This window comes from Mytilus trossulus, unplaced genomic scaffold (assembly GCF_036588685.1).
Source record: "Mytilus trossulus isolate FHL-02 unplaced genomic scaffold, PNRI_Mtr1.1.1.hap1 h1tg000070l__unscaffolded, whole genome shotgun sequence".
Classification (NCBI taxonomy): domain Eukaryota; kingdom Metazoa; phylum Mollusca; class Bivalvia; order Mytilida; family Mytilidae; genus Mytilus; species Mytilus trossulus.
This window is the reverse complement of record NW_026963294.1, coordinates 5,526,204-5,538,298: the sequence shown is the minus strand read 5'-3', so window position 1 is coordinate 5,538,298 and position 12,095 is coordinate 5,526,204. Positions and strand designations below refer to the sequence as shown.

General features: G+C 31.8%; 1 protein-coding gene across 1 annotated transcript in view; it reads right to left on the bottom strand.

The window, feature by feature from the left end:
• The window catches only part of LOC134699479 (zinc finger protein Xfin-like), a 41,184-nt gene that overhangs the window by 17,857 nt on the left and 11,232 nt on the right, over positions 1-12,095 (bottom strand). Inside the window, exons 5-7 of the mRNA XM_063561069.1 lie at positions 9,480-9,618; positions 6,948-7,162; positions 4,100-4,208 (exon numbers count right to left, since the gene is read on the bottom strand). Coding sequence (XP_063417139.1) covers positions 4,100-4,208; positions 6,948-7,162; positions 9,480-9,618 — 463 coding nt within the window. The remainder of the gene's footprint in view (positions 1-4,099; positions 4,209-6,947; positions 7,163-9,479; positions 9,619-12,095) is intronic.

The window sequence follows — 12,095 nt, the reverse complement described above, 5'->3', positions numbered from 1 at the left end:
TTATACCTTCTAAAATATAAAGCTTTTAAGAAGTGAGCTAACACCGCCGCCGCCATAGCCGCCGCCAGATCACTATCCCTATGTCGAGCTTTCTGCAACAAAAGTTGCAGGCTCGACAAAAATTAATTGCTATTTCACAATATTGTGCAATTAGATATTTCTTGCTATTGTGCAATACTGTGCAATTGAAAATTTCTTGCTATTGCACAATACTTAATATGATAATTTTGAATCCTGATTTGGACCAACTTGAAAACTTGGCCCATAATCAAAAATCAAAGTACATGTTTAGATAAAGCATATCAAAGAAGCCAAAGAATTTAATTTTTGTTAAAATCAAATTTCCCAAAACTCCCAAAATCAATACCAACCTTCTTTTTATGGTCATAAACCTTGTGTTTAAATTTCATAGATTTCTATTCACTTAAACTAAAGTTATAATGTGAAGACCAAGAAAAATGTTTATTTGGGCCCCTTTTTGGCCCCAAATTCCTAAACTGTTGGGATCTCAACTCCCAAAATCAATACCAACCTTCTTTTTATGGTCATAAACCTTGTGTTTAAATTTCATAGATTTCTATTCACTTATACTAAAGTTATTATGTGAAGACCAAGACAAATGTTTATTTGGGCCCCTTTTTGGCCCCAAATTCCTAAACTGTTGGGATCTCAACTCCCAAAATCAATCCCAACCTTCCTTTTGTGGTCATAAACCTTGTGTTAAAATTTCATAGATTTCTATTCATTTCTACTAAAGTTAGAGTGCGAAAACTAAAAGTATTCGGACGACGACGCCAACGCCAACGTGATAGCAATATACGACGAAAATTTTTTTAAATTTTGCGGTCGTATAAAAATTAAAACTGATTAGGAAACTTTCTTATATCTGATAATCATATTTAAAAACAATTGCAGGCAACCCTTGAGTGATGAGTGGGCACATAAAGGGAAAAGGGAATTAAAGGTTACATTGAAATTTTCTTTTAAAATATAAAATAAGTTTAAGTTGATACATTACATGATATGATATGCACATTTTGACTATATTTCTCATCTACAAGATTTATATATAAGCTATTTTACAATTTATGTACAGTCAAAAGTTAAAAGCTGCCATATTTGTTGTCTTTATCGAGAAGTCTATATATAGCACTTCTTCCATAATTCTGGATCCATGTGCTTGGGTAAAGCTTCTATCGGCTCCATATTGCCATCATCTGTAAACATAAAGAAATGGCATTACTAACATTGAAAAAATGTGGACTTTCATGCCTTAAAATAAGGCGTTCTAATTGTTTCAAACAGAAATATTTTACATGTAAGAAATTAAAATAAATACGAATAAATTATAACACTAATACAACATTGATTTTGACTAAAAGCCGAACTAGATAAGGATATAACTTGTCTACACAGAAAGTAATGCCAAATCTTAATGTTTTAAAACATAGATACTCACCTTAGATTTTTTTGTAGAAATTTTGTCATTCTTAATTATAAATATCTTAAATCTCTCTAATTTCTCACATCTCAAAACTATTTGGCTGGCACATATTAATTCTTTGTGAAAAGTTAAAATATATCATGTATATTGGACTTGAACAAGCATACCATAATTTGTGGACATACATGTATTCTATCGAGATCTTCTCTTATTTGTGCAGAGACACCTAAGTAATTACAGGCTAGCCAGAGATGTGTCTGGTTTATTTATTGATTATAATCTTGCATATGATATGTTATCTTGTTAAGCTAATTTTATTATTAATTTTGCTTGCATATTATTTGTCATTCTTGTAAAGGGAAACAATATATTATTCCATGAACAATACAAACTAAGGTGACTTAAGGTGGTACCCAACACTTTCACTAAAATTAATTTAGCTGGTTTAATTTTCATAAAATTTTGACAAAGTATTTACTTTGACCCTTTGACAAAAATATAAAAAAATCAAAAAAATTGAACCAACCGTTTTATCAGAAAAATTACACTGGTTATATAGCAATTTGACAAACACTTATTATGATCATTGAGAAGCTTAATTTTCCCTTAACAATACAACGTAATTAAAACGTTTAGCTGATTTTACAGAGTTATCTCCCTGTAGTGTTAGGTACCACCTTAAAATACAATGTATCACAATTCTTCAGGGAAAAGTGGCACTGGTAACACATGTATTTGTACACATGTATATCATGTATATGTACACATGTATATGTACACATATATATGTACTGTCAAGATAGTTGTAAATCTAAGAAACTTGTTTCTGAAACATTCAAACTCTAATGTAAAAATTTCACTTTTTTTATATCTTCATAAAAATAACTTATATTATCGCTATTATGTGCATTTTTCCTTTAATCTTTTTTTGTGATAATTTTAATATCATGCTTCTCGCCTGAGATGGAAAAATTATCGCTAGAAACTAAGGAGGTCACGTTGCTTTGCTAACGAAATTGACATTGAAATTGACAACGTCGTCATAGGTAAAATAGCGATAAACAGATTATCATTGGTCATCTCAACTCGATTGCTTTTCTCACTTTGGATGTACCAGCTCAAGCGAGAAAATCAATCTTGTTGAGCTAATCAACGATTATCTATAATTATTACCAGCTTTCCACACAGGGAATGTCTCAGAAATTTAGGAATATAGGAAATATTTTTTCTGAGACATTGCCTGCACATGGCTTTCCAAAAGTGACCAAAGGATATTGATATTATAGGCAGGTATATATTATCACACAGCCTTCAACAATGGACAAAACCCACTCCTTTAAGTAAGCAATCAAGGGCCCAAGCACAGTCTGTACCAAATTTTTTTACCACTACTAAAGTCAACTAGTATCAAGACGTAAAGTCCATCATTTTTCTAATGTGTCTAAACAAAGTTTTGCAAAAACTTACTAGTCTGAATAAAAATGTTCTTATCTGGGGCATCAGACTAGTAGCTAACAGTGAAGATTACATCATGATCAAATGTGAAACATTTAATGCTAAAAAGTAAACTGCCTGATTTATGATTATAAGAAAAAAAAAAATTTTTTTTTGGCATGACCATGATGACCACCACATGCACATGCACCACTTATAGGCTCCAGTGACTTTTTTTATAAAGTAAGTTATACTGACATGTGTATGACTTATGAGTATTTTAATTTGCTCAATAGACTTTTTGTGAAGAGTCAAACACTTTGTAAATGATCTTTTTTAAGCCTTTCTGAATTATGCTATTTGACTATCATACCTGATGTTCATTTAAACAATATAAAAACATTAAAAAAATCCGACCACACACATTATTCAGAATTTGATCATTAAAATTACAAATGTAATTTTTCTCTAAAAAACCTTGTGTTTACTATGTACTTCATGCATCCAGCTTAGAGTGCCCTAGTCCTTTCACACTCACTGTTAGGATCTTAATCTTTAACCACTACCACAGGAGTATACTGTGGATTCATAATGTTTCGTTAGATACCAATTTTCTTATATTTTGTTGATACAGGTGAACTAAGAAATTAAAAGTTCAACAAATAAAAAAAAATTCTATACGCTTGTATACATTGTATGCAGACCGTCCCAAAACATTGAATATTATATACAAACATGTGAGTTTTTCTTAATCCAAGAAGATTGGTACTCACTAAAATAAATGAATCCACAAAAAAATGAATTGAAGTGATATGGAAATGAAATGATATGACCTAAATCTTGATTTTCAAAAATTAGTCTCATATTTCTATAAACATGATAAATACACAGATTATACATGTTATACATGTTATATGGATCTCGAAATAATTTTCAGTCATAATTTCCAATTTTTGTGAGGAAGATTCTCTTTCAGACAACTAAAGAAATTTTGTGGATGAAGTCAACTTTGAAGGTTATGGCCTTTTACTTACTTACACAGGCCTGTCCTAACCTTATCATATACAATATAACCACCAATACTAAAATGTTTTTAAAGGGGGGGGGGCTAAAACTTAAAAATGAACTTCCAGCACCACAGTTATAAATTATACCCCTTCTATATATCCCCCTTTTAACTTCCCCTTTTACCATGTAAATTCAAGAAACAAGAACACTTACAGTGTGTGGCATATCTTGGTGCATTATCAGGCAATTCCTGCAAACCTAAATCTTCCAGTTCGTCGTCGGAATCTTGGGAAGTACTAGTTACCAAACAACTGTCATAAATCTGTAAATATATTTATGTAAATAATGATTATAAAAAGGTCATATTTATATTTATACATAAGAAAGGTCATATGTCATAACCCCTGTCAATTTTTATGTCATCTACTAAGAGGTCAAGATAAGGACATGTGTTGACAAAAACATATAAATACCTGTAATATTTTGCTTAAATCTTTCATCAACGATTACCTTGCTTTTCAATATATATATATATAATTGAGTGGCTTCAAAAAGAAATTTAAATGTTCTTGCATCTGTCATATTTTCTTCAAAAGCAAAAAATGCATTTACCCTCTTATGTTCTATTTTAACCAAAGTAGCTATGTTTCTTGAAGTACAAGGAAATAAAATTAAAAAAAATATACTAAATACTCAGAAATTCATTTGGCTGAAATTGATTCAGCAGTTTCAAAGGAGAAGATTGTTTAGCAAACTAGATGAACACATTGTGAATAATAATCTTTAACACATTGTGAAAAATAATCTTTAAAGGACAATAATTCCTGAGTAGGTCAATTGACAATTTTGGTCATATAAAACTTTTTTGTAGATCCTACTTTGGTGTTTTTTTTTTATGTTAAGTGGACCTTGAAATTTGGGTAAAATCTCTAATTTGGCATTAAAATTAGAAAAATCATATCATAGAGAACATGTGTACAAAGTTTTAAGTTAATTGGACTTGAACCTCATCAAAAATAATTTCACCAATAACTTTAACCTCAAGCGGAACAGATGAACAGACGAATGAACAGACACAAAGACCAAAAAAAAATAATGCCCTTAAACATGTTAAATGGAACATAAAAATAGCAAAATTTCCTTAAAATTACCAATTCAGTGGCAGCAACCCAACAATGAGTAATTTAAGATTTATCTGAAAATTTCAGTGCTGATAGATCTTTACCTAATGAACTTTTTACCCCATGTCAGATTTGCTCTTAATGCTTTATCTATGAAGATATAAAATAAACACTTTATCATACTAGCATATCAATACCGGAAGTCTGACTTTCATCGATCTAAATTATTTTTTATGAGACTCAAAAGATCAAACGTTGTACAGTGATTAAATAGGTATAATCCTGCATGCGGTTGTAGTTCTGTGACTGCTATTAAAGTATTCTCAGATTTGGCGTTATTCAATATATTCTCTAGATCATATCAGAAGTCAAACCTACCGATGGGTATCTTTCCATGTCTTAATTTTAACAATGGTTGATTTATTTCGTTGGACACTTAAATTCGTAGATAAGGTCGTCCACAAAAACCACAAAAATTGGTACCCCACGAATAAAAGTACTTTCACAGTATACTGCTTTAATATATATGTTTGATTACCTCCCTTACACTGCTTGAAAATTATTTATTAAGAAATGATGATTGCCTTGAGATGATAAGCTGTAATTTTTAATTTTTTTTTAGAAGTTACAATGTCAGAGAGATCCAAACAGTTACAGACAAGTTATTGTCCTGAAACTAGAATAATGCTTGTTTTTGGTCCCTTTTTGGCCCTTATTTCCTAGACTGTTTGATGTACAACCCTGAAAATAAATCCTAACCATCTACTTAGGCCACGTTTTTTTTATTTGTTGGTTTACAGATCTGCCGAACTGATTTTGCCGATTTTCAAAATAAAAATAAAATTGATTTTTTACAATTTTTTATTCCTGCCGACCCTTATAAATGCATTATCCCTGAAAAATAATTAAAAAAAATTTCTATTATGAAATGAAATGCATTAATCATTAACAAAGTAGATAACACTTTCTGTTGTGAAAAATAAAACTTCCAATTTACTTTTCTAAAAATAGACAAATCAATTATAACTGACCTTGAAATGTCTATTGCGCAAATAATTTTGTGGAACGAAACCTGTGTTTAAAACCAATTACAAAATAAGTTTGTTTCCCTTATTTGTCATCAGTCCGTAAGATGCATCATCTCAGAGAAATAGACTTGTCCAAATGTGGACAGGTGGAATACATCAATTAAAGTACTAAATATTAACAAATCATTTGAAATTTTCTTGTTTCATAGATAACAATTTTTTTTCGATCATTGGGATAAAAACCGGATTGCATGACAACTGATTAACCCGATATTGTCGTTTTTCCAGTGGACGAGTCTATTACGTTTTTCGACACATGTGTTGAAACTATTTTTGTACGTTTTTATATTTTTTTTCTTTATCAATTTTTGTGCTTGAAGATCATTATTCACCAAGTTTTCTGGAATTGATTGAGAGCTACGCGAATCTGTTTTTCTTGTTTGTGAAATGACGATTTAATTTCGTCTTTGTCCGTGCAACCCCCCTTTTTTACAGGAAATTATTAAACGATGTCATGCAATGTTCATGATCACTGATCAATAATATTTCATCGAACTTAATGTTAAGAAATGATGACAAAACAGCAGATAAGACAAACATTTTGTTAGTAAGGTGAAATATAAATTTGTTTTGCATATTTTTTCTGTTTTGAAAGATAAAAACCGACCGACCCGACTTTTTCATGCGAAAAATCTGTAAACCAACAAATTAAAAAACTGTGGCCTTATGGTATTAAACATTGTAGTACAATTTCAGAGCATTTCAAATACTTATGCACTACCAATTGTCCTGAAACTAAATAAATGCTTGTGAGACCGTGCAGACTGGTAGTGAAGGCTATAAAGGTACCTTCAAAGCTGAAATTTTGAAAACTGGCCCATCCAATATATTGAAAATTTCATAAAGCCTTACCTTTGACAATTTATCAGACTGAAAACCTTTTCCTGGTGATGTCAGTAAGGTGTCCGTGATGTCTTTTCTTGACTTCTTTGTACTGGGTTCAACTTGTGAATTCTTATTTACAATATCATTTGTTATCTGCATGTTCATTTTCATTTGAATAATGGACAGACCAGTGAGGTGGTCAACAATTAACTTATTAGTTTTCCTCTTTCGTCCTGCTTTCACTGAAATAAAAAAAAAATATTTGTAGGCAACAATCTCTAAAAATAATATTTAAACAAGAACGTGTCCCCAGTACACGGATGCCCCACTCGCCTTATCATGTTCTAATTGGACCGTTAAATTGGAAAAATTTAATTTGGCATTAAATTAGAAAAATTATATCATAGGGAACATGTGTATTGAGTTTCAAGTTAATGGGACTTCAACTTCATAAAAAACTTCCTTGACCAAAATCTTTAACCTGAAGCAGGACAGACGAACAAACAAACAAATGGATGAACAGTCAGGGGACTTACTTAATAAGTTTTGTCACAAATTGTGAATTTGCAGTTTTACCAAAATTTTAAACACATAGGTTTAAATAATATCTTTTCATTAGTAAAATTGAAAAAAAATGACTTTTTTCTTCTATTAAGTAGCAAGGTTTGTGCCTTTAATGCTATCATTTAGCTGCAAATTCTATTTTAGTTGAAAAAAATGCTATACTAATTGCGTTACATAATGAACTGATACTTTCTTTAAAGATTTTTCCCGGCAGTGGGAGTATTTTTTCCTGTGAAGTTCAAGGTTTCATCTTTCAGATTATGTAATAAAATTCTACTGTTCACGAAAAAAATTTCACTGTTTGGGGTGTTGAAATAAGTGGCGGTTAATAAGATAATGGTACTTAAAGAAGTTATTTTTGGGAAGGAAATTGAGGTATGATACTTAAACAACTGATTTTTATGTCATTATCCTAGAATCAGTACACGGCCATCATCCTATCAACACAGATGTTGGTTCTGATAATTTTAGAAACATAATTAGTCCCTGGATCATCATGATCATTAGTATTCTATATTTATTAAAGTTACAATAAAATTAAATCACTTCTTCTAGTGATTAATTTGTACTACTTAGATAGAGTGGGGTGCTCATTTTCGTCATATCTTTCCATGTTTTCTTCAGTTTAAGTTCAGGTCTTAATATTTTTGAAGTGTAATGTTATTATATATATGAAGATAACTTCAAATGCAAAATATTCTTAGCTTAAAAGCGTGTTTGTTTTGAGTAAAATCATCTGAAAGGGTGTTTGAAATTTCCAAATTTTTTGTCAACAGGGGACACATATTCGCCGTTTCTACATATCTATTTAAAACCAAATAACTGCAGCTTTAAACAATATTTATCATTATAGACGAATAGCAGACATTTGAAAGGTGTAAAAAACTGAAATTTAGGGCTATCAGTCAAAGAATTACTAAGGAATGCTTCTTTGAAATCGTTTTTGTCATTCAGGAAATTGGCTGAAAATCGTTGTCCATTTTTCGGTCCTTTGCCGTAAGTACCGAAATTTGGTCTCATTTTCAAAAATAATCATATTTGTTATAAAAATATAATTTACCGGGATATTTTTTCCATTTCAACCCTCCTTTGAAGTTTTTACATCTCAAAATCATAAAACGGCGAAAGTGTGTTAATGGCGAATATGAGTGCCCCACTCTTGGTGATTATTAAAGAAAGACAACTCTTACTTCCAATCTTTATGAACATAATGTTACTTGAATCAGTGATTTAGAAAATCACTCATTTAAGTAAGTCCCCTGACTGATGAACGGACTGAAAAAAAGGGAGGCACAGACCAGAAAACATAATGCCCCACCTAGGGCATTAAAAAACTAAACTTAATCAGTGATATAAATGAATGCTTCATGTATTTTCATGTTGTTTGCAAGTAACCAGTCACATCCTAACTATGTTTTTGTTAGATGTGTTCCTATTTTCATCAATCTGATATGTTTTTTCAATAGATTTATATAGTTTGTTTTCATGTTATACTGTTACACCACTGTCCCATATTAGAAAGAGGGCTGGGATCCCCTCCCGCCATCATGTTTAACCTTAACACATTCTGCTTGTAACTGCCTGTCCCAAGTCAGAAGCCTGGAATTCAGTGGTTGTTGTTTGTTTTTTTGTACATAGTTTTCTCATTTGAATTTTTACCTTTGTGTATTCGAGCCTTTTATTGCTGACTATGTATTAATGGGCTTTGCTCATTGTTGAAGGTTGTGCAGTGACCTACATCTGTCAATTTATGTGTCATTTGGTCTCTTGTGGAGATTTGTCTCATTGACAATCATACCACATCTTCCTTTTTTTAAATATAAATATAAATACATGGTTTTTTTATATCGATATATCTTATATAAAGTTCTTCCACTTGTGTCAGAGCCAGGGAAGCCATTTATATCAGAGAGCTTCTGTCAGGGTGGCTATCATTGACAAGGATAAATAAACCAATGTTTAGTTAATATGATATACTTATATACATGTACTTACGTTTTATGCTTCTCACTTCTAAAGTACTTGATGGGTTCTCATGGCTGTCAGTCTTTCCTGCTGATGCCTTAGATCTTTTAGTCTTTCTTCCACGTGGCTTAGGTGTTTCAGTCTTCTCTGTTGGTGCTGTTGTTTTTTTCTTAATAAAAATAAATCAAAGCGCGAAAGCGCTGTAAAGGCAGTTAATTACAGGTTGTGTGTATTTCTAGTCCAGTTATATCATTATCTTCCATGGATAGAACAGAGGTGGTTTGTAGAATTTAAGATTTAGAGTTCTTTTGTACCTAGTTCACCTATATCTAGTCTACTGTTTACAGTATATTTTCTGTGCCTCCCATGAAATGCATTTTTAGCCATGGCCTTGTCAGTTTGCTTTAAATTTATGAGTTTGACTGTCCCTTTGGTGTCTTCCGTCCCTTTTCTTTAGACATATAAGAACTTTTCCTTTTCAATATAAATAGACTATTTTTAATTATTGATTGTATACACATATTCTATGACTCCCATAAAAAAAAGTTCACAAAGATTGACTAGTCTCTGTACTGTGTGTATAGCAAGGACATCAAGTAACATAATGGTAAATGTACATAGTAACATGTCAACTTTTTTGATGACCATACCTGTCAACTGTCAGTTTTTGCAGAGTATTTCCCCAATCGAGCTCAAGGCTCCCAAATGGAAATTTTGTACGAAGAAGCCAAAATCCACATTAGAATATATTTGAAGGGAATCCATGACAAATCGCCCCACTTTTCACTAACTCGCCCCACTTTAAAAACAAGGGTGCACACACTGAAATGTCTATTCTTCTTTACTAATCATTGATATTATGTCATGTATGTTGATAGACCTAATAATAAAGCGTTATTACAACTGTCACATAATCTTAACATAAACCAAGAAAACTAAACATTGACCTTTGAACCATGAAAATGAGGTCAAGGTCAGATAAACCATGCCAGGTAGACATGTACAGCTTACAATTCTTCCATACAACAAATAAAATTGACTTATTGCTTATAGTTTAAGAAAAACAGACCAAAACACAAAAGCTTAACACTGAGCAATGAACCGTAAAAAATGAGATCAAGGTCAAATAAAACCTGTGCGACTGACATATAGATCATGAAATATTTCCATACACCAAATATAGTTGACCTATTGCATATAGTATTAGAAAAAAAGGCCAAATCTCAAAAACTTAACTTTGACCACTGAACCATGAAAATGAGGTCAAGGTCATATGACACCGGCCAGGTAGACCTGTACACCTTACAACCATTCCATACACAAAATATAGAAGACCTATTGCAAACAGTATAAGAAAAACAGACCAAAACACAAAACTTAACTATAACCCCTAAACCATGAAAATGAGGTCAAGGTCAGATGACACCTGCCAGTTGGACATGTACACCTTACAGTGCTTCCATACACCGAATATACTAGACCTATTGCTTATAGTATCTCAGATATGGACTTGACCACCAAAACTTAACCTTGTTCGCTGATCCATGAAATGAGGTCGAGGTCAAGTGAAAACTGTCTGACGGGCAAGAGGACCTTGCAAGGTACGCACATACCAAATATAGTTATCCTATTACTTATAATAAGAGAGAATTTAACATTACAAAAATTTTTAACTTTTTTTTCAAGTAGTAACTGAACCATGAAAATGAGGTCAAGGACATTGGACATGTGACCGACGGAATCTTCATAACATGAGGCAACCATATACAAAGTATGAAGCATCCAGGTCTCGGACCTTCTAAAATATAAACCTATTAAGAACTGAGCTAACATCACCGCCGCCGTATCACTATCCCTACAATGTATGTTGAGCTTTCTGCGACAAAAGTCGCAGGCTCGACAAAAAAACTGCCCCAACCTGAATTACCAAATCGCCCCACTTGTGAACTGTGATAAATCCCGTTAATATTTCTCCTGCCAACTGGTCCCACCTAATGGAAATGGGTGAAATCTAGATAAATATATTATTAACCAGGATGAATTTAGTAATGCCAACTCGCCCCACTTATGGAAAAAGATGTTATTCCATTAAATATAAGTTAAATTCCTTATATTGCATTTTGATACATTTAACTGGTTTCTTTTCAACTGTTATGCAAATAACTAAGCTTCAAAACTTACAGTTATTCTTCAACAATCAGTTTTATTTTTAGAATTATAATTTCAGTATATATCAATAATACATGTAGTAATTAAATTAATTTTTGGTTTGTTTGTATTCTGTGTAGATTAGTTTTCGTTAAAGTGGTGCAAGTTTTTATTTTTAATTGTATATATTAATCTAAATATTACCGTTTTTTTATAAGTAGGGCGAGTTGACAGGAGTATTAATATTAAACATGATTTAACCAATTTCACATGTGGGGCGATTTGATAAATCAGTTTGTGGCAGTTTTTAAAAAAGTGGGGCGATTAGCCAGTGGGGCAACTTGTCCTGCTTCCATTTGAAGGCTCCCTTGAAGGTTTTGTATGACTATATTGACCATCTTTCACGTAAAACCCCCATGTGCAATATGAAAAGTTGGCAGATATGTTTCTAACTCCAGGCAAAATCTACCGGTATGAATGAAAAAGAAGTTTTCAATT